The following is a 22,983-nucleotide window of genomic DNA, read 5'->3' on the forward strand; positions in this document are numbered from 1 at the left end:
CATCCTCTTCATTGGGGTCTTGAGCGTCTTCTAGAGGGCGAGGGTGACGTGTAGCTCTTGTCTCCCCCATTGTTGTGAAGTTAAATGCTTGTTGTGAAGCAGCTTTCCTCAGCTCTCAATGAAAGCACCAAAATGTTGACCGAGTTTTTCGGCAACTAGTAAAATAGGATTGTAATAATGAGCTGTAAGAAAGCGAGATGAAGACTTTTTACGTGGTTGGGGCGTTAATGAGCCTTAGTCCACGAGCCACTGCTATTAATGGATATCTTTAATACAGATTCTACACTTGGGAGAATGTTTCTCTCTTTAATACAAGGAATGTTCTTGGTGAGTTTTTTCTCTTCTTGCTCTTTAGCAACCAAGATTCTCCGACCCCATTAAATGAGCTTTGAGGGGGTATTTATAGTGTTTTGGTGGGGCAATCCCTAGAATTGTTCTTACACATGTGTCTATAAGTATCCATAAAGTTGGGCATTTCCGATGAATATACCATGGGTGATGCATGGTCAAATCCCTAGGTGCTGTAGGGTTTTTATGGAGAATGTCCTTTTTGTCTTATGATTGACGTGACTCTTCGCAGAGTAGCCGTCGCTAGACTTAAATGATCATTACTGTAGCGCTGCTGTTTGGGGGTTGTGCTGTCAGACTTTATTGCGTGTTACAGTCCCAACACGCTTCCTCCCATGCAGCATTAAATGCGACTTGATCTCTCGGGAGAGACCTGACACGTCCCGGAGTGCCTTCAAGCTATGCTCACTTCCGGGAGTACCTTGTACTCCGGGTATATCCTCCGGGATCCATGCGAATAACGCTTCCTGGTGTCATAAAAAGACTTAGCAGTTCTTCCCAAATAATTTGATCCACGTGTCCCCTCTTGACTGGTCCACGTATATTGGGCGAATTTAGGAGCAACAGTTTTCAATTTAACAAAATTTATTCTTAAAGATTCTTCTTATTTTCTACAAAATAAAATATATATTCTTCTTATTTTTAAGTTTCATTTTCTGTATTATTTAATTCATAAATTACTTTTGCTAAAGTTTCATTTTTCACGTTTGTATTATTTAATTCATAAATTACTTTTACTTCCTCGTAAATCATTATGACAAACATATATTAGAAATTTGGGTGAGATTATTTTCTATATACATAAAATATTCCAAAAAAAAAAATTATAAAAATACGATTGTACGAAATTTCAAATATTTTTATGATTTTATTTACAAAAATATAGTTTTTTTTATCAGGGTCGGCCCAAGTATGGGACAGATTGACCATTGCACAAGACCCCCATTTTTATTTTATTTTTTTTTTTAAGAAAAGGCCTATTTTTTTTTTCTATTATATATACATAAATAAAAAATTTATAATTGAAAATTTATGAACCAATCGTAAGAAAAAAAAAAAAAACTAGTAATAGAATTGTAGTTTTAAAATGTACATAATTTTTTTTTTCAAAGAGCCTAATTTTAAAATTTTGCACAAGGCCCCTAAAATGTTTGGGCCGGTCCTGCTTTTGATATATTTTTATGTTTTACTCTTATTAATTTGTTGTTAATTTTTTATTATTTCATGTTCTTTTTTTTTTTTGTTTTGATGTTATTTTTTTTTATTTGTAAATTTACTTTATGTAGTTTTCATGTTATGTAGTTTTCTTGTTGTTTTTATAGAATGTAAAAATACAAAAAAAAAAATCTTTAAACATTAAAATATAAAAAAAAAAAAATAGTGTATTATATAATTATCCGAATTTAGGAATGAATGCATTGTTACGTTACCTAGAATCTAATATTGTCCATTTCAAAATAAATAAATAAATTCAATATTCAACTAACTTAGAGTTTTTATTTTTATCCTACATACTGGAAAAACAAAAAGTTGAAAGAAATTTTTTTGAAGAAGTTTCATCATTTAAATTTTTATTCACAAAAAAAAAAAAAATTATGCCAACTCTCAAGAGTACTAAAGTATAATCTTAAAATTAACCATGTTAATGTTAACAAGAAAAAAGAAAGAAAGTCTGATGACTTGTGAGTTGTATTATTATACATCAATACTTTTCTCTGAGGAGCTTCAAAAGAGAATTTTCATTTTCATTATTTCTTTCATTAATTTAACTACAAAACATTACATGCATATCATTATCATCTTATGAACAACATGAACTCAAAGGCCCAATTTAGTAGACTTCTGCCGATACAAATTAGAGCCGGCAAGTGATATTTCTTGTAGTAAGGAACTTTGGAAGCATTATATCATGCATGGATCAATATCTATTGTAGCTATTACAAGATCACATTAACTTAATTTTCATCTCACCATATCTATATTATGATATATCAAGGATTTTGTGTTTTCTTTTTACATATTTGTTATTTTTAAGGGAGTTCTTGTTACATATACACAAAAATCATTCCCTTACGTCTGAGTATGTGCTAATAATGTAGGCATAATTAACGTTATAGTATATACAATGAATATTGAGGTTAATTAGGATTTTTGTCCTCTGAACTTTGACATGTACCGAATCATGCCTCGTGAACTTTTAATATCGTTAAAAATGCCCCTGAATTATTGAAATTGTTGGATTTAAGGACTTTTCTCTATTTTCATTCAATTATATTGTTTCAATGATTGTTTATGTACTAAATCATACTCCCCAGACTTTGATATCTACCAAATCATGTCTCCCGAACTTTGACATGTACTAAATTATGATCCTTGAACTTTCATCTATATTAGACTTTTTTACTAAATTTGAAAAAAAAAGTCTTTTAATCTAACAATCTTAATAGTTCAGGGTGCATTTTTAACGACTTTAAAAGTTTAAGAAACATAATTTGATACATATTAAAGTTCAGGGGCAAAAATTCTAATTAGCCAAATATTTAATTTGGAATGGTCATAAAATTTGTGATATTCAAAGCAAAGCAAAACCAAGCCAATTTGTATTTATTATTCTCAATCACGAGACATGTTGCACGTGTCATGTAAATTGGCTAATAAGTGAAGCATGACTATCTTGGACTTTCAATTTCACGGGATGTGCATTCACATGGGTATACACTATACAGTCGGTCTTCTTTTAATTTACATTGACATATGCCCAATTAAGAGCCCATACTCTTTACGTATATAAGATAAATAGTGGTATAAATTTAATAATTTTTTTAGAGGCATAAGTACATAATATTTATAAAAATTGTAATTTCTTTTTAACTTTATTGGTACAGACACTGTTTTTATTTAAAACAAGGCACATACTATTTTAGACTATTTAGTCTAGACATAAATATGTAGTACTAATTACTTTTAAATATTTTATTAATAAATTCAAAACAGAATCTATATTGAAGAAAGTGAAGGAAAATTATAGTTTTATTAACATTTGATGCTTATGCCGCTAAAATTTTTTATTGAATTTATGACTCTTACAAACTCAAAACTTTGAGTACTTATATCGTTATTTACTATTTTTTATATATATATAATGTTTGTGTATTTGTTCTACATTATTTATGTGTGAGTAATTTATGGCATTTATATTACACTTAGTATTCAACAAGCTATAACCTCATTTAGGATTTTTGTAAGTGAAATTTCAATAACCATCTTTAAATGTTTACTAATAATTAATTTTAAATCCCAAAAATATTTTATACTAAATTATTTGTACTTTTACTTTAGGCTCTGTTTGGTAAGAAGGAATGAGAGTAGTATAAATAGAGAGTTTCGAAAGAATGGGGAGTAAAAAGGATGGAGATGATAGTTACTTTCATTCGTGTTGTTTGGTATTAAAAGTAAAGTTGAAAGGATGAAAAATAATATTAAAATTACGATTTTATTATTTTTTTAATGTAATTATATATATTATTTTGAAAGGTAGAATAGTCATTTTATATACTTTTTTTTGTCTTTTTCTTCCATTCCCTCATTTTTGGAAGGATTAGAAATTGTGTATTTGAAAGGGAAAGAGTCTCCCTTCATCAATCCTCTTCCTTCCCCCCTCTCCCACTTGCCAAACAAGGGAATTCAATTCCTCTATCCCTCTCCCTACACCCCTATCTCTCTCTCCTCCTTTCTCCTCTATCAAACATAGTGTTAGTTTCCCCATTTTATCCCTTCATAACAAAAAACCAACTATATTGGGAGCCCATCCGAGATGCGACAAGAAGACAATCGATACCGGCAAGACCGAACCCAGTCTGTCGTCAAAACCCTACGTTGATAGTCCCATCTCTGTCGAACTCCCACTCCTCTTGTTGTTCGGCGTCGAAGCCCTACCCAACCAAATCTCGAGCTTGAAAGGCCAAATCCTGAGTCCCCACCAATAGTCTCATCTTCGTCGAAGCCCCACCCTTATCAACCGAGTCAAAGGTTTAATTTTGTTGATTCAATTTTTTTTTTTTTTTTGTGTGTGTTTGCTTGAGGCTTGATTTATAGGCTGTAATGGTATTTTTCGATTTGGTTTGGGGTTCCTATGCTAAAAACTTAACTCAGGTGTTATTTCAATAGTTTTTCGATAGATTATTTCGAATGATTTCTCAATAGCTTCTCGATGTGTTTATCAATAGGTCATCAATGGGGTTTTTTTTTTATGTTTTATGTTTTTTTATTATTGTGATAGTTTTAATACGATTGTGATACTTTTTAAAATGGTTTATCTATGATTTTTCGATGCTTGTATTTTTCTATATTTTTTATAATTTATCCATTTTAGTTTTGCTGGTTGAGGTGAGAGAAACTACAAACGGAGAGCAGAGCATTGGCATTTAGTGCAGAGGCAGATGTGCTAAGGCCGACTTATTTTGGAGTTTAGTTGAGAGAGAGAGAGAGAGAGAGAGAGAGAGAGAGAGAGAGAGAGAGAGAGAGAGAGAGAGAGAGAGAGAGAGAGAGAGAGAGAGAGAGAGAGAGAGAGAGATAGAGAAAGAGTTAAATGATGTGTTTGTTGTTAGAAAGGTAAAATTTGTATGATTTATAAAGGGTAAATACCATTTTGGATCTTGTGTTTTATTAAAGTTACTAATTGGATCCTTTGTTTTGTTAAATGATAAAATAGATCCTATATTTTCCAAAATGGTATAAATATGACCCTAAGCTCAATTTTTAACAATTTTATTTTTTAATATAACCAACTTTAAGATAATTTCCAGCATGAATAGATACGAAAAATGTAATCAGTTTTGTCATAATATCTATAGATCAGATTATTATAAAGTTTTATTTTGACAAAAAATCAATCCAAGATCCTATTTGTACAATTTTAGAAAATACAAGGTCTATTTTGTCATTTAACAATATAGAGGGTCCCATTAGTAACTTTTACAAAACACAACTTCCAAAATAGTATTTATCCCTTTATAAAACTTAAGTATCTATTTATATTAATGGGATCGTTTTAATGTATGAATATTAAATTTTTCTTTAAATAATTGAATAAGTATTATTTTAGTGTGATTAAATTTATAAAAAGAAGTTTATATTACAGTCACTCACTCACACCGATTATTTTGCTTTATGAATTATAATCTACTGATCATATTTAGGGCTCGTTTGGTATGACACATTGTATTGTATTAATATTATTTAATATAATATAATGTTTGGTATTGAGTTGTATTAATAAATTGTGTAAGGTTATAAATATTTTCAATACACTTGATCCCAACACCAACTACGGGTCTGGGTCCCAGGTGCGAGTCCTGGGTCCCGAGTCCGGCTCCTAGGTCCGGGTCCAAGTCTCGGTCTGGGGCCCGGGTCTACGTCCGAGTTTCGGGTTTCGAGTCCAAGTCTGTCCTAGATTCGTGTCCGGGTCTTGATCTCGGGTTCGGGATTCGGGGTTCGAGTCTGGGTCTCGGGTCCAGGGTCCAAGTTCGGGTCTCGGGTTTGGGTTTGGGTCCGGGTTGGAGATTGGTGTTGACCCGAATCCTTTGTAAATATTATAATATAAGCTAATACGAACTATTTGTTATGTATTAAAAATTTTGGTCGTAATAATTAATACAATACATTGATTTATCTATACATAATATTATTTATTATTAATACAATACAATCCTTATACAGCGTATCGAATGAGCCATTAGTAAATAATAAACCTACATTTGTATTTTAATCATTATAATATGACACTCTAAATCTAAATTAATACTTTTAGCATTTTTATTTTATTTTAAACTACTAGAAAATAATTTTGAGCTCAATGTCTATCTATTTTTTCATTTTAATATAATCAAAAGCCCCATTCGTTAATTTCATGATATATAGTATTTTTAATTTATACTATTTTTTAAATTATATGAATTATCAAATAGCAAAAATAAAAAATAAAATCTATAATTTTTATAAAACATAAATCTAAAAATAATATCTATTTATTATTAGGAAGCATTGAAGCATGTATTTACTTGTTATATCAAATGCGTTTTGTGGTGCCTGGTGGACCCCAGAAACTCAGAAAATTCTTCTTCAGAAAAGGCGAGTCAAACTTCCAACTCTCCCAGTCCCACCAACTCTGCTTCTGTGCACCTTTCATTCTGAAACAACTTTATTCTTTCTTTTCAACACAAACTCCATTTTGTATATTTATAGGTCTCATATATATATATATATATATACAATTAATGGATGGAAAATTGAAACAAGAGAAGCAGCAAGCCATGCAAATTCAAAACAAAGCTGCCTCGCTAAAATTAAGGTCCGCAAATGAAGATGTGAAGTTGGCTGCCGTAGCCATAAGCTTCAACGTACGGTTGAGATCATCCGACATGCCAACCCACATGCAAGAACACGCCTTGAGAAGCACCAGATCGCTCCTCGACTCTGTCGTTTCCACAAAAACGACAACAAAAACTCGTCCGAAGCCCAACCCCACCCTCCTCGCTAGAGCTCTCAAAAAGGTACACTAAGCTCCAATAATGTTTGTTTGGGTTTCTGAATTCTGATTATTGATATTGCAACGGTGGTTGTTGTTGGTCGTCGTTTTATTTATACAGGAGTTTGACTTGTCGTACGGACCAGCGTGGCACTGCGTGGTCGGAGCGAGTTTCGGGTCGTTCGTGACTCACTCGCCAGGTGGGTTCGTCTACTTCTCCATTGACTCACTGTCGGTTCTACTTTTCCAAACAGAGGTGAAGTTGGTCACGGAAGCTCAACAACAACTACTACTACGGAATTAAATTAATTTCAAGATTTGGATTCATTTAAGATTTTTCTTCTCATCCTAATCTTGTATTGTATTGTAATTAATTTTTGCCAACTTCAGTACGCCATTACAGAAAACGACACCTGTTGTTACAGTGTTACAATCTGTGTCGTTTGTGCCTTTTTTGTGTCAAAGAGTTGTTACTTCCTTACTAGTGTGGTGTGAGTGGCAGAGCCAGTGTGTGATGAATTTGGTCTATAAAGACACGCAATATCAGAATATGAGTAGAAGTAGAGCATGGATTTCTGTTTTTGGGTTAGGTTAGGAGACAGAGGAACAAGTTTGTCTGGCATGTTCACTTTCCTAGATAGAATTCTTCTCCTAATTTTGAAGTAAACTTTTTATTAAAAGTTAAAAAAAATAGTGTCATGTTATCAACCTAGGGAAAAGAAACGAACCGACTTGTGATCTTAAACTTATGAAGTCTATTGCTTTGTCGTTTGGCACTTGTCTCACAAACTCAAAAAACTCCGCTCTACCAACTGAGCTACCCCGAGGGACTTGGACTAATACCGCCTTCTTTCTTTATTTGTCAATTTATTAGTAATTTTTTTACATCATTTAAAAAAAATATACAAAGTCAATATATTCTCAACAACTAAAGTTTACCCGAATCAAAAGAGTCCATGTTTAAAATTAGAAAAGGCCAATTGCTCTGACAATTTTAGAAAATGTAGCAATTAACATGTCAAAATACTTCAACACTAGGAAAGAAATAATACATTATTTTCCTCATGTTTGACAATCTGAATAGTACATATTACATACAATTACTGCACAAATTATGGAAATTGCTTCAAACATGGGATGTCAATAGCTGTCTTAATAATAATGAATAAAAAATGGACTTACATAGAATGAGTTACAACTGGAAAAGGATAAATAAATCAGATGGGGTTACTCAATTAACACTCTTATTCTCTCCTTAACCAAGTGAACAAGACAATAATAAGTTTACATAGACGACTTTGATATTGTGTTTTCTATAATTATAGATGTGTAGTATATCCCTTTCAAAAGAAAAGGAAGATATGTAGTATACAAACTAAGACAAAATTTCACTTCCAACGAGGGGGAAAAAAACTTAAGACAAATTATTCTGACGCATGAGAGATTCTATCTTCTCAACATCTTCTGGAATGTCAACACCATGAGCTTCATGGTCAACCTTAATCACCTGAACAGTGTAATGAGCAAAAGGAAACTATAAATAAGATTTGAAATCCCATTAATGTGATATGTTCCAAGAAAACAAAGATCTCAGCAGCATGTTTCCAAGTTTTTTCACAATTTTCAGTGAAGAAAACAAGAAAAGAACGAAGAAACTGTAGGCTTAAGTTTCAAAATACTTTTATCTTTGTAAAATCTCATTATACCTTCACCATGCATCCTACTAATAAGTGTTATATTAAGGGCTACTTTGAAATTCCATTAATTTATTATGGTCCAAGTAAATAAAGATTGCAACAGAATGTTTCCAATTTTCTCCACAACCTCCAGTGAAAAGGCCAAAAAAAAAGTGAATAAAACTCTAGTCTTTAAAATTTCAAGGGACATTAACTTAGTAAAAATCTCATTGTACCTTCATCTTGTATCCATTTTCAAGGACTTTAAGCTGCTCAAGATCTTCTTCTAGTTGCAAGGGAGTGGGTTCAAGCTCAGAATATATCTGGAGAAACTTGGAATCGTAGCTCTGGTAGACATGCCAAACACATCACCAGAAAAAATATGGGTAACCAACATCTATACAAAGTAAATTGTACCCACTCTGCGTAACACAGGAAAGATTGAATTTGGTACCTGAATTCCGAGATGAAGCCAATATGGAAACTGTGGATTGACTTTCCCTAACCTGTTGAAAATTTTGGACAGAATCAAGGTATGATAAACACTTGTAAACATGGATTGGTTTTCATACATGCTATTATAAAAGATAAAACAAGCCGACGGGGAGCATATTCTCACTTGTTATATGGAAGCAACCCCCTTGAAAAGTAGATAGCATAACCCCGATTATCCATCACACATTTCACTCTATTAGGATCAAATGCGTCTTCTGATTTCAAAGATGTAACTGCAGTGCTAAATACTGCATCGGGTGCATCCTGGTAGACAAAACAAATTCCAGTATGAACACGCAGATTTAACAAAAGATGGACAATTGCAAACTATAGGATATATAACAACCCAAGCTTCACCTAAGTTCAAAAAATTTCAATTTTAAGCCTTCCTATAGACTAAAACTTGAAAACCCAATTTGAGTAGTCCACAAATGAGATAGCTTTGCATATTAAGAATAAGAAGTGGAAGACTGCAAAAGAAAGAGGATAGCATACCTGCAAAGCTTTTACAATTCCATCTATGATCTCAGGTTCAAGAAGAGGCTCATCGCCCTGAATGTTGACAACTATGTCATACTTCTTACCAAGCTTCTGAAGTGCCTCATTGCAACGCTCAGTACCTTAAACGATACCCTGTCAACAAAATCTAACCAAAACTATCTAAATCAACATTCAAGTATAGTAAGATACCAACCATTTCGACAAGACACTGAAGTCATTACAACATCAGCACCAAACCCTCGGCAGCATTCTGCAATCTTATCATCATCTGTGGCCACAACTACCGGAAAGAAAAAAAAAACAAATCTTCAGATGAACATGATACTAGATGAGTGAGACAGACAGATAATTGAGCAATGAGATACAGTAAGGTTGATTAAAGGAAAGGTTAAGAATAATTATGCCAAAAACCTTGACACAAACAAGACAAAATTCTCTTTGATAATCAATTGTCCTTCATTCCTGCGGGGGATATTTTAGTACAACTAAGAAACTTCGCTCTCTAAGAAACGAAGATTGATACCAGCACACAAAGAATGGATCTTGAATAACAGAACAAATCAAAGAGAGATTTGATTCTACTACAGTACGTATCAAAACAATCTTGAAAGGGTACTCAGCGACTAACACAAGTTGGCTAATGCATTAATGACTCTGAGACTTGAATCGAAATAATTCTTAAAACACATTGAACTTGACCCTAAAATTTCAGACAGAAATATCGCCTAAGAGAGTCTTTCTTCGCTTTTTCACAATGTCATAATATAAGATGAAAAGAAGTTAATTAACATACCAATATGATCCAACGAACCCGCAAGCTTTGCCCTTTCCCAAGTTCTCTGCATAAGATGAACTCAATAAATAATTAAACTTTTCTAAAACAAAATGACAATGCTCTGAATATGAGATCTTAACCAAAAAAAAAACTACCTATTAGATCCATATGTAACTGACATAAACTTGTAAGCACAAACAATTAACTTTGTGAGATGATAAATTTCAAAAGAAAGAACAGTTTTTTCTTCAATAATTCTAACAAATTAAAAGTGCATTGTCGGTAACTATTTACGCCAAGCTAAACAGAAGCCCCTTTAAAATTTGAGACCAACACTGCAATAACTTAACCAAATCACACAAACTCGTAAATTCAATTCGTAGAAAGAAAAAAAATAATAATGGGTACCTGGATCATGGGCTTCCCGAGGATCTGAACGAGAGGCTTGCCCTCAAAGCGGGAGGAAGCAAAACGAGCGGGAATAATGCCAACGACCCGGCTTCGGAACTTAGTAGCTCGACCCAGATAGAAGCGGGCTCCAATTGCTGCAGCTGTAATGGCGGCTATGCCATAACCGATCCATGCAATGGTAGTGGCCGAAGATCCACATGAAGACGAAGAAGATGTGGATGAAGAAGAACGTGTGGACATGGCGTGTTGTGTCAATCACTGAAAATCGAGAAGGAAATTAAAGTCTTGTTTTCTTCCAATGTGAGTGTGAAATAGTATGAGCAAAAGATTTTAACTAAAATTACGGTTCATAATAATATTCTTAATATAACAATAGGAAATACCATAAAATTAGAAAAACCTCACTGAATGTTTCCTTAGCGAGAGATAGGAGAGTGAAGGCGTGCGAAGCCTACAAGGCTGGGAAAAGCGGTGGCGGTGGGAAGAAGTGAATCACAGGTGGTGCGTGAGCTGGCAGAAGCAAAAGCTTGAGCTGGCATCCTGGGAGGGAACAGACAAAAGGTGACGCATGTTGAATTGGGAACAAAGTTTCTTTTTTTTTTATTGCAATCTATTCACTGTTCATCCTAATTTCTTTCGAATGTTTTTCTTTTTTATCAAAAATGAAATCCATTTTTTTTTTACTATTCTGTTTTACTTCTTCAATATTTAGTATAAACCTTTTCTTTCATGCAAGATTTGGTTGGTATCAAGTTACATCGCCGTTATTAAAGCCAATATTAATATCCTACTTGTCAACATTGCCAGGCAGGATGCATTACAACGACAATTTGCGTCATACCGTGCTATTTTCTTTTTCTAAATGCAAATTTCACTATATCACAAAAAAAAAAAAAAAAAACTCAGATAACTAAATAACCACAATCTAGCATTCTGAATCTCAAGTAGAGTAATATTTTCAAGAAATTATGTCATTCCACTGAAAATTATTCGTCCCTTGAAAAAAGAAAACAAAAAATGAAGCCTAAAACTAGGTTAAAGAATACAGCATAAGAATGATCTGTATATGCTCGCTCTACGTCAAAACTGACGAACAATTGTTGCTCAGCTAAATACGTTACATGATACCAGACGAGCTTAAGGTTTCAGATCCGAAACTTTCTATAAATTTAAGGCCATCTGGAAAGTATACACTAGACTTCATTACCGCATACGCCTGTCTAGAAAGTGAAGGCTGCTTTCACGTCTTCTGTTCAGGCATTGCATCATTCTATTCAGGACGACAAGGTTTGATGACAACAGAGCAGCCAAGATATATTAGCAATTATAAAACAAGAATTCTAGTGACTCCATTGGGAAACGCTACGACCATAACCATTCGTATCAGCTTGGTTGTGTCTCCAACGTTTTTTCTTGACTAAATCTTTTCTAGAGCCACTTTCTCGATGTCTGGAACTGCCCCCATCTGTCTCTTTTACTTTCTTAGCACGTTTATCCTTCTTAGAAGAGGATTTCCTCTTCTTACCAGAGGAATGCTCAAAAAACTCACCAGCACCATCACCTCCCCGTGGCAGGGGTTCTTCGTCGTCTAATTGCCAATTGCACAAAATCTCCTGATGATCATACTGGGAGTGTAATGGCTCCCCAGCTCCCGGAAGCAAGCTAGTAAAAGTCATTTGTCCATTGGATCCTCCCTTGCGTTCTAGCAAGACTGCATCTGGTCTAATTATGGTACCTAGAATGCTCCTGTTGGAGGCTAGGCCCAAGATGACCTTAGGATTTGTCAAGGTTGTGAAGGCCATTGCAAAAGCTGACCTAATCTGTAAACATATAATTTAGACACTCAACGCTTCATGAAATGATGTAAAATGATGTCAATTTTTACTACACTGCAGAATTTATAGATAATAATTCAAAATGAAAATGGTGGTAGAGCAGTTCATAGCAGGTTGACCCAGTGAGGCAGTTTCTTCAATGTGGAACATAAAATGAATGAAGATACTAAGATATATATCTCTAGTTAATGATACTAAAGTCTACCCCCCACACACACAGAAAAAAAGAAACCCTAAAGTCACCAATCCCATAATGTAGCAAAAGACGTGTCATAAAAAAGCTACCAGGAAGCGAAGAAACAGGAGTGATAGTCAGCGTAAGATCACAAGTGCAAAATGATGAACTATTAAGTACTCAAAACCAACAGCCATGCAAAAAGAAAGCCAAGATAAACAAACCTGAAAATAGTTAAATGAGCTCTTCCCAATGTCATTCTCTGGAGCCTAGAGATCATCAGCAAAACAGAAACATTGCTCAGTAACAAGAAATAGAACAGAAACCATTAGAGAGGCAAAGTATCTTCCTTATTTTCCTAATTCTATCCGATCTGTTTATACACCTTACAAACTTATACATCAAATTTGTAAATAATAACAAAATCATCGACTTTGCATGTTTCCAAAGGATTTTTCTCTCCCAGAAAATCATTGTCAAATTGTGACAAACATTTCAGAAGAGGTATTTGTTTACCATAAAAATACAAGTTTTTGTTTCAAGAAAATGCATGTTCAATCAAAGGATGAATACAGCTGTAACTTATAAGTACGAGCAAATTATGGCAACAAACCTGAGGATCCTCAATGGATATAAGAAAAGGTCGTCCTCTATTTAAGAAACTGAAAGAAAAGGCAAGTAAATAACTTCAGAAACATATAAATAAACAGATGTATGATATCATAAATGTCATTACACTCTTCATTGAAAAAGTCCCACAAAAATCCTATAAGTTTTTGTGGCTAGATTACACAGTCCATCTTAGATGTCTACAAAAATGACAAATTTCATTGCAAGATTGATCAAATGATGACTGAGGTGCAAGTATGCCTAAGTATCAAAGAGAACAAAACAGAAAAGTCAACCCATTTAATTATATTGATGACTGAGATGCATAACAAGCAACAATGAAAAGGAACAAGAAGCTTCTGTTTACCCTCTATCATTCTTTGAGTAAAAGGTGCCTCCACCATTGCAAGATACACCAACATCTGGTGTGTTCAATTTACGTCCATAAAAGTCAAAAAAGTTTACCTATTTTCCACAACAAAAAAGTACAAATATATAAATTCATGCGTACACAAAAACTTACATAGACAAATTTTAATCTCACAAAACACCAAATTTTATCATAGAAACCACAATAACATTCTACAGCACAATCTGAAGTAAAATCAGCAGTAACAACAGCCCACCCCTAGTAGTTAGATTCCATGTGAACTGACTTTAATATTTGAAAACAATGGAGCAATGAAAGAAAGCTTTAATGCGTTTGCTTAAGAAACACTTACCAAAAGAATTCCTAAGTTAGCTTCTGATTCTCGTAGGCTCTGCAGTGTGAAAATGTGTTAGATTGATAGCTAAGGCAAAATTAGTGAAAAAAAAAGTTAAGAATGTAAATGGATTTGGCTCTAATGTATGATACTGATAAGTGATATGTATCAAAAGCCATCATCCCTGGGCCAGTCTCCCTACCTCATTCCAAAACCCACAAAATAAGTTGACAATGAGGTCAAGGCATATATAAAAGACACAGCACCAACCAGATCAGCATAAATGTAGAGAACTGTCTTCTCCAATGCATTTAACTTTAAAAACCAATTCTTAAAACTTTATCATATGGAGTCATAAAAGAACCAAAAAGATCTAAAAGGCTGCATAATACTTATAGGTGGTCCAGTCATACATATATATAACACAGAGTAAAGGTAAAAGACTGTATTTTCTTTTCACTGTATTCAGCTGTACTGAAAACAATTGCTAAACATTGACCATATAGGTAGCAAAAAAGGACAAATTGTCCCAAAGGATTCATCAAGCTTCTAAGTCATAGGTATACTCTTGTCATTCTAATATGAAGATGTCCCAGAATTGCTTTTTCTTTAAACAAATTACAACATTTCTCCCTATGACAATATACACTACCACGGAATATTGAAAGATAAGTGGTAGTAGATTATTACGTTTATAAAATGGTAGTAAGATTCTAATACTTCAGATAAGATTAAATAAAATAAAAGCAAAAAAAAGCAGCATAGATTCAAGTTATGAGGGCGTTTCCAACAATGAAGGAACTCAAGGCACACTATCATTTTATAAAAATACTCCACGATAAAAGCTAATATACTTGTTTTGGTTACTGGTTTTTTTCCCCACGTTTTCTTTTGTCAGTGTAGGAGGGGGAAAAGTTTAGTGGCACCAAAAAAAGAAGAAACAGTTCATATTTTAAGTAGTTTTGACATTGGATCCTCCCCCTGACTTGGACAATTTTGGGGAGGTAGGAAACATAAGCTAGTGACTAGGTAGGTCTCATTCATGAAGAAACCTCATGAGAGCAAAGTATAGACCACATCCGTCACATATTCCCATAGATTATTTATTTGTTTATACTAACGATTCTATGTTTCTCCTCCGCATCTTTGCTTACTTAATTGTACAATTAACAAGTTCTGCAGGGAATAAACAGGTCCTACAGAGTACAGACTATATGTATATATGCAATCACAGATCAACTTTTAAATGAACTTATAAAGAATCACTTGCCTGCAACATTGCCATGAGCATGGTGAGAAGAGCATAAGAACCTAATCCGCCAGAGTAGACCTTAATAATATGTTCAAATATTGAATTAGGAAACTGGAGTGATATACTTTACAGGTAAAAATAATGCCATATTAATTTGATTGAACTTGGTGTATAAGAACATACCTCATTAAGCTCCCTCTGTTGCAAAAACACTTTTAAAATCAAACACAAAGGCCGTATAGGAGGCAATCTTGAAACTGCATTCTGAAATTGTAACATGTGTGATGTAGCAACAAGATAAAAGTAAAATGAGTTCTCCAACTTACACAATTAGACTCAGTGGACAAAGTAGTGTGTATCTTACAACAAACCAATTCAATCTTGGAATAAAGGAGTAAAAGCAAAGACAATTATAATATAAAATCGAAAAATTCACACAACCATTAAACACAGGCCTCAAATTTTCATAATCAAAAAGTTAATAAGAGATGATTGACCAAAAAGATTTTTCAATCACAGGAACGTCTTTGCTCAATGTGACCAATAGAACATTAAGATTACCACATCTACTATTTTTATTTCACTGCTATATGAGATAGGAAAGCTTTAGTTTTTAATTTTAGTTGTGTATGCTATTCAAAATGATACACTGACTTCTAACGCAGCAGTTTTACCTTTTAATAAAACGCCTACACATTTGGAAATTTTATAACTTGCCTGTAGAGGCATTAACCAATGGTCATCTTTGTCTAGCAACAAAAGACGCCAAACACCAGTGTTCTATTCAACCATCATAAAGAAGTCAAAGTTGTGTGTTTACATCATCAGTCTTATAAAAAGTTGCGTATCCACATTCACATTTCAAATTATTACAAATTATTATATTCACAACTTTTAAAAAAAAAGTAAGCATACCATCTTTTTCTTCTTTCTAAATATAATTATATGAAGATGAGGTAACAAACCTTAATAAACTCAGCAGCTACTGGACCATTCTGTAGATCAAAACTGTTACAAAAAAACAAAAATTAAATCAACCAAGGCTAATGACACAGAACATACTCAATATGAAAATGCTTTTGCAATGGCTTCTAAGCACAAAATCAAAAGTTCGACACTAGCTTTCAATTTCCTTGTTCAAAATATAAATTCAGTAGTCTATTTGTCAGAAATAAATAGTGCAAAACCTCATCTTGCAAAAACTCTACAGGTACTAATGGTTATCTGATTATATGATAAATGATTTCTTAGTTCAAGATTTGTGGGGGGTTACATTAAAAATTGCAGCCATTTGTGGAATTCTGAAGTACAGGCTATTGAGGAGTTGTAAAGTGCTGGCTGTTATGTGGGGAGTTTGGTTAGAGGACATTATTGATTTTTTTAGATAATGTAAGTCTTCTGGAAACATTGTGAGGAAGGATCAAGTTTTGGGTTCCCCTGTGAAATAAATGCAAGTAATTGTTTGGTCATTTTTGTTTTCTGTAAGTTAATGAGAACTTTTATTGTAATTGAGTGGGGTTATGTCTGTTCTTTATTCTGGTTGAGTACGGTTTTTGTTCCACTTTTTTATGAAAGAAATATAATCTTCCTTCTCTTTTGTTTGTAATTTTCATTTTGACGAACAAAGTACAGTTGCTTCATTGAGAAAAAGACTATACTACAGCTCAGCAAACAAAACTGAATAAAATGATGCATGTATAAAGCAGCCAACCTAACAGTTAGGTAATGATCAAGTGACCAACAGTTGCCACCTGGTTTAATTTCGCTAATTTGTTATAAGAATTCCACTTAATGCAAATCCACTTTGGTCCCACAGATTAAAACATGATTACTAAAATTTAATTATACAACAAAAACTACATCAAAAGATTTCTAAATTGTGAAAAATTAAGACAGTAAACAATACAAAAGTAAACCATCTACGATATCAGGATTGATTCCAAGTCAAACATTAAACATTTTAAATTGTTGCAAAAGAGTTTTTGACGAACCTTATATCAAATGCAACACCACTTCTCTTTTCTATAAATTTAATAATTGGCACACGAGCCTTTGCAATCACCTGAAGAATGGATAGCCAAAAGTAAGAAGGAAAACTCTCTGTTGACAGAAAAGTGATGATTATAAATAAAAAAAAATAGCACCTGTATCTTTTTTGCAATGCTCTTCTGTGACAATGCCCGAGAAAGAGCTTGCAAACCTTGCTGTGGTTTCTGGATTCCTGAGCCTAGGATCACAACCTATCATTGGCAGGAATCAGTGAAAAGCATTAATTGGAAAAAAAAAATGATGGGCCATCATCATTTAAGAAAAACACCAGCAATCTTCAATTCTTAGCTAATAAGTATGAAAGGGGGAAAAAAACTACACACACACATTATTTATTTAATTTCTTGAAAATGTCATGGCCAAAAATCAATTATTGCTTCAAAATCACTTTAGTATCCAACAAAATAACTTCAAATCAGACTTCATAGCATGGTTACTAATCTATAATTTTATAAATTGTAAATGAAAATATTTTTGAAAGGAATGGGAAAGAGAACATAGATCCATTGTTGTGTGACATTTAGCATTTCAACTGTTATAAAATTGGAATCCAAATAAACCTAATTCTCTTTCCAGTGATTACTTGCCGAGGTAAATGAAGTGAAGTGCTTCAGTAAGTAACATACTGTTAGATGGAAGTGAGTTATCAAATAGAGACACTAGAGAAACAAATTTATTTTGTAAGGACATAAAACTCATTAGCCAAGTGTTATTGTGATTCTTTCCTGATTGGTGTAATCATGTTGGGCCACCAAAACTTGTTTCAACCTTTGTAAGAAAATCCATTACTAATTTGAAATGATAAACACTCCTTATTCTATTCCCCAACATGGACGGAACTAACAAAAGAGACATTAGTTTAAAGATAGAAAAAGTGGTCATAACTAGTTCATCAAAGAGGGCAACAAATAAAAATTAGAAAAAATGCACAATAATTATGAGAAAACAATAAGTAATTAATAGTGGTCTACTGCAACAGCACCACAACTTCATATATAACAAAGAAGATGGAGGGCGACATACTTACATCAATGTCACTGCTTGGAAGATAAAGCCCTGTCCTGAACGACCCAAAAACTTCTACCTACAAAGTTGCCACAAGTAGAAGTCATCATAATTAAGCTTCTAAGGAACTTGTGGTAATATAATCCACATAAAACTAACTCTTAGTTAAGAATTTTCAATTTAAATGAAAGTTTGTTAAGTTTTGTTAGCAACCATCTTTCCCTCTTGTTCTTTGGGTTTTATTTGGGTTAACTCTTATAAAAGGCTTGAGCCTTAATCACTAGTAAACGTTAAGTCATTTTAGGGGGAGAATTGGGAAACACTTTTGAAAGGGCTTTGTAAGGGGTTGAAAAAGAAAGTTTTGAGGCTTCAGTTTTGCAAAGTTCAAGGAGAATCTTGTATAGATTGTCTCTTCGGGGACATCCGATAAGAATCTTGTATAGATTGAAATGGTTGCTATAGGTTGTAATAGAACTATTTTATCATATAATTCAAATTGGAACTCCATGGGAGAAGACAGGAAGTAGACCACTCTATTGGGTCGAACTAGTATATAAGTTGCTTGTGTTCTTTACTGCGTTTCCATTCATATTTTGGTTTCCTGTTTTCTGGTTTAGATTGTTTTTCTTACTGGCGGTTTGATCTTAATATAGGATGTGCTTTGAGTCCTGTGTTGTACAGAGTTTACAACAGAACTCATGCCCCAAATAGAGGGAAAGAATCAGATTATACCTCGCAGTTAGGCCAAATATACTTGATAACATCAGAAACACGTTCAATAGCTGCATTACGGGAATCTTTCTCTTCTGGAGTTGGAGAGAGAAATTCGCAGAAATCCACTATTTCTGCAAAAATAAATAAATCAATAATAATTAAACATCCAGTATCTCATGAATTGAACCGCTTTCTACTTCAAAACCAGTAGTACCTTTATGGAGCTGAAGCATAGGGCTCTTGAATTTACTATTGCCACGAAACCAGCTGCTCTCAAGGCGCCGCTCGTCCTCAACAGGAGCCGGTGTCTTCGGCTCGGCTCCACGAGAGCGAGCGAGGGATTCTGGAACCGGGAGGGAGAAGTGTTCATCTGCGGCAGCATCGAGGGAGAAGTAATCAGGGGCGGCGGCGGCTGCTTCGGCGTCGAAGGATGGCAAAGGAATAGTGGATAGTGAAATCTCGTTTCGGTAGACAGAATAGGGTTCACGGTGATCGGACGGTGACGATTGGTCGGAGGAAGGGAAGGATAGAGTGGTTAGGGTTTCGTAGATGAAAGATTGCGATTGCGATTGCGATTGCGAGGCCTCCTCCATTGGAGAGGAGGAATAATAATTAAGAGTGACAGCCTAAGTTTAGGATGGGCCGCAGCATTAGGTTTCCCAATCCTTGATTATATCACTTACTTGGGTTTCTGGCGCCAACAATTTTTATCTTTTTTACACTGGACTCAACTGGAGGAGACTGGAGAGGTTCCCTACGTTTTTATCTCATTATTTTTTTAAAAAAAAAATAACATTTTAATTCGAAAGTTTAAACTCTTTATTAATTTATTAAAAATTATCTTGATTATATAATTTTTTTAATTAATAATTTTATATTATTTATATACCGTATATTAATTTTATTTAATAATTATGTGTATACTATTTATTTATATATATATTTTTTACTAAAATAATTAACATTATTAATTTTAGTACAATAATTTATCTTATGTAATTGTTTTTATTATATACTAAGGAACTAAGCCGCGTTTCGCGCGGTGTTGTTCAACTTTTACAATTTTTTATTATATAAATATATTATACTTGTTGAGTGATATGATTTAAAATATAGTATTTTTATATGTGTAAGTAATAGTATTGAAATTAGAAACATATCATTTTTAAAATATATAAAGATGATACTTTGTGATTAATATTAAAAATAGTAAAAATAACAAAGAAATTGCATGTGTTATTATAAAAGAATAAATGAAAAAAAAAAAACTATTTAACAATTTAATAAATTGGGTTTGTGACTAATGATGTAGTTCTTTTTTAAAAAACTATTTGGACCCGTTTGGTACGCAGGATTGGACTGAAAAGGATTGGACTGGACTGGACAAGATTGGATTATGCTGAAAGTAATCATGTGTTTGGTTTAAGAATGGACTGGACTATTTTATTTATTTTCTTTTAGAAAAAGAAAAACTTAAATTAAATAAAAATATATAATAATAAATTAAAATTAAAATATATAATAATAAATAAATAAAAATAAATAATTCGTAGCAAAAAAAAAATAATACATCATATATAATTAAGAATATATCATAAATACATAATAAAATAGTAAAATAAAAATACTAGAATAATATAAAATTGTTTATTTTAAACACTAATTTAATCACTAATTTAATATAAATATTAATTTTTTAAAATATTTATATAAATTTTTTAGTAATTTAAAAATAATATATAATTTTATTGTCATATTTTTTTTCTTAGAATCAATTTAAGTAACTATTATTTAATTAATAATATTCTAAATTTTAAAAACTTATGTATAATAATTCAAAATTATACATTTTCACTAATTTTAATGAATAAATTTTTGATAAAAAAAATGTATAAATAAATGTGTGATAATTATTTCCTTTAAATAATAGTTAAATTTAAAATATATTCATAAAATTAAAATTAAAAAAAACGATAAAAAAAAAATCTCACCTGCATGGGATTATTTATCCCACCCTGCTGGATGGATAAATAATCCCAGACAGATGAGGTTAACTGGATTAGTTATCCAGACTTCTAACATGCCCAAACACTGGATTGGACAAATTAGCATGTCTAATCCAAACCAGTCCTGCGTACCAAACGGACCCTTTAGACTTATTTTTTTCTTTAATAGAAAGAAACAATATAACTATACTATTTATGAAAGTTTTTACATTTTGTTTTATAAGAAGACAACTTTAAAAAGATGCGTCACAATATTATTTGTTTTTAAAAACTTTAAAAAAATAGTAATTTATATAAAAATGTTAATGATAAAACTAATCCATATGAAATGTTTAATAAGAGAATTAATTTTAATAAATTATGTAGAGGTGAAATATATATCATAAATTGTAATGATGAAAAGGGAGGTCACGATTCATATGACTAATTGCTTCTATATGGAAATATTTATTTGTCTTACTGTTTTATAATAATTAAAATGATAAATATCGTATGAAGTTGGTTGTGCAATCGTGTGATTGTTATTATTATATCGTGTCTCGTACAATCATTATAGTCATTGAAAAATTAAATTTAATTTATGATTTTTTTTTTTGTATTTAAAAATTCATATATTAAGTATTTTTTAATTGAATGAGTATATAAATATATATAATAATATATAGAGCTAATTTGAAAACTCAAAATAATAAAAAAAAATTATAATTAATTGGGAAATATCAAATGATAAACATGTATATTTAGACAAATCAAAATAAATGTAAAAATACTTTATTTATAATTTAGAAGTATAATAATTATGTATTTTTAATCCGAGATTTTAATCACAGAGGAAAAAAAAAAGTTACGAAGAAGCCATAGTTCTCAATATTTACAAAATAAAATATAATGATACAATCTGATTGTAATCAAATATTTTTACTCTAATCTTAAAAAAAATTTCCTAACCCTCATTAACAATTGTTACCTGATTTCTAATCTATCTTAATTGTAATTGTTTTCACTAATAATCATTTAACAATGGTCATATACATAGGTTAGTGATATTACACTTACATTGGAAAAAGAAGAAGTGTTTCAAGTTCAAATACATATTTTGGGATAAATTAAAATGGCATGAGAAAAGATTTATTTATAGTGTATATGTAATGTCCAACTATACTTTCTAAATAATGTGGGATTATTACAAAATGTAAAGTGAATAATCATGTTTTCTTAGTACATTAACAAGGTACTATAAAAAAAATTAGAAAAATATGAAGAAAAAATTATAGAAAGTCACCTAGACTCTTGTGTGCTTTCCTTTATATTAATATATAGAAATCATGTGAAAAATAATATGAAATTCTCACAAAATTAAAAAATAAGATGAAAATATATTTTATTTTTATATAAAATATAAAATGTATATTATTGTAATAGAATATCGAATAGATAATTTTTTCAAAAAAAATTATAACTAATTAAATGAATAAACTAATTTAATCAATTAGTCAAGGAGAAAAATACATATTTTGGGACAAATTAAAAAAAATTATAATTGATTAATTGAATAAGACTAATTTAATCAATTAGTCATGGAAGAAATACATATTTTGGGACAAATTAAAATGCTATGAGAAAAAATTTATTTATAGTGTATATGTAATGTCCCACTATACTTTCTAAACAATGTGGGATTATTACAAAAAGTAAACTTAGTTAAATAACCATATTTTCTTAGTACATTAACATGGTACTCTCAAAAAATTTAAAAAAAATACGAAGAAAAAATTATTGAAAGCCACCTATATCATTGTGTGATTTCCTTTATATTAATATATAGCTATTGATGATTGATTGATTTTTAGTATTTGACATTAACATTGAATTATTCGCAAAATTATATTTATTGTGTTATAT

At 31.9% G+C, this 22,983-nt stretch overlaps 3 protein-coding genes across 5 annotated transcripts; 1 reads left to right on the forward strand and 2 right to left on the reverse strand.

Moving 5' to 3' along the window:
- Nucleotides 1-6,366: 6,366 nt before the first annotated feature.
- Nucleotides 6,367-7,644, forward strand: LOC133033498 (uncharacterized). Its single transcript, XM_061108289.1, has 2 exons — nt 6,367-6,899; nt 6,996-7,644. The coding sequence occupies exons 1-2, from the start codon at nt 6,420-6,422 to the stop codon at nt 7,176-7,178; spliced, it is 663 nt and encodes a 220-aa protein (XP_060964272.1). The 5' UTR covers nt 6,367-6,419; the 3' UTR covers nt 7,179-7,644.
- Nucleotides 7,645-7,991: 347 nt separating this feature from the next.
- On the reverse strand, nt 7,992-11,519 carry LOC133033497 (3-deoxy-manno-octulosonate cytidylyltransferase, mitochondrial). 3 transcript variants are annotated; one of them, XM_061108288.1, is made up of 9 exons: nt 11,138-11,519; nt 10,730-10,990; nt 10,340-10,385; nt 9,740-9,826; nt 9,541-9,665; nt 9,170-9,309; nt 9,005-9,056; nt 8,787-8,897; nt 7,992-8,381 (listed from the first exon to the last, which is right to left on the reverse strand). In XM_061108288.1, the coding sequence occupies exons 2-9, from the start codon at nt 10,970-10,972 to the stop codon at nt 8,289-8,291; spliced, it is 897 nt and encodes a 298-aa protein (XP_060964271.1). In that variant the 5' UTR covers nt 10,973-10,990; nt 11,138-11,519; the 3' UTR covers nt 7,992-8,288. The 3 variants fall into 3 exon arrangements, with proteins under 3 accessions (XP_060964271.1, XP_060964270.1, XP_060964269.1); XM_061108287.1 differs by having other exon boundaries at nt 11,133-11,517; XM_061108286.1 differs by having other exon boundaries at nt 11,116-11,515.
- Nucleotides 11,520-11,639: 120 nt separating this feature from the next.
- On the reverse strand, nt 11,640-19,839 carry LOC133033496 (uncharacterized). The gene is made up of 13 exons (XM_061108285.1): nt 19,290-19,839; nt 19,094-19,206; nt 18,384-18,440; nt 17,452-17,547; nt 17,299-17,369; nt 16,273-16,315; nt 15,491-15,571; nt 15,326-15,385; nt 14,074-14,112; nt 13,719-13,816; nt 13,356-13,404; nt 12,967-13,011; nt 11,640-12,552 (listed from the first exon to the last, which is right to left on the reverse strand). Exons 1-13 carry the CDS (start codon nt 19,666-19,668, stop codon nt 12,073-12,075), a joined length of 1,611 nt encoding a protein of 536 aa, XP_060964268.1. The 5' UTR covers nt 19,669-19,839; the 3' UTR covers nt 11,640-12,072.
- Nucleotides 19,840-22,983: the final 3,144 nt, after the last annotated feature.

Source organism: Cannabis sativa, chromosome 1, assembly GCF_029168945.1.
Source record: "Cannabis sativa cultivar Pink pepper isolate KNU-18-1 chromosome 1, ASM2916894v1, whole genome shotgun sequence".
In the NCBI taxonomy this organism is placed as follows: Eukaryota; Viridiplantae; Streptophyta; class Magnoliopsida; order Rosales; family Cannabaceae; genus Cannabis; species Cannabis sativa.

What these genes read in the sequence shown, in the direction of transcription:
- LOC133033497 (XM_061108288.1), bottom strand. Translation starts at nt 10,972, where the DNA reads ATGTCCACACGTTCTTCTTCATCCACATCTTCTTCGTCTTCATGTGGA. An exon ending in TTCAGTGTCTTGTCGAAATG is followed by an intron (nt 9,666 to 9,739) that starts GTTGGTATCTTA and finishes GTATCGTTTAAG; the next exon opens with GTACTGAGCGTTGCAATGAG. An exon ending in GGGTTGCTTCCATATAACAA is followed by an intron (nt 9,057 to 9,169) that starts GTGAGAATATGC and finishes AATTTTCAACAG; the next exon opens with GTTAGGGAAAGTCAATCCAC.
- LOC133033498 (XM_061108289.1), top strand. Translation starts at nt 6,420, where the DNA reads ATGCGTTTTGTGGTGCCTGGTGGACCCCAGAAACTCAGAAAATTCTTC. An exon ending in TCGCTAGAGCTCTCAAAAAG is followed by an intron (nt 6,900 to 6,995) that starts GTACACTAAGCT and finishes TTATTTATACAG; the next exon opens with GAGTTTGACTTGTCGTACGG.
- LOC133033496 (XM_061108285.1), bottom strand. Translation starts at nt 19,668, where the DNA reads ATGGAGGAGGCCTCGCAATCGCAATCGCAATCGCAATCTTTCATCTAC. An exon ending in TTCCAAGCAGTGACATTGAT is followed by an intron (nt 17,548 to 18,383) that starts GTAAGTATGTCG and finishes TGCCAATGATAG; the next exon opens with GTTGTGATCCTAGGCTCAGG. An exon ending in CTAACTTAGGAATTCTTTTG is followed by an intron (nt 13,817 to 14,073) that starts GTAAGTGTTTCT and finishes TGTGGAAAATAG; the next exon opens with GTAAACTTTTTTGACTTTTA.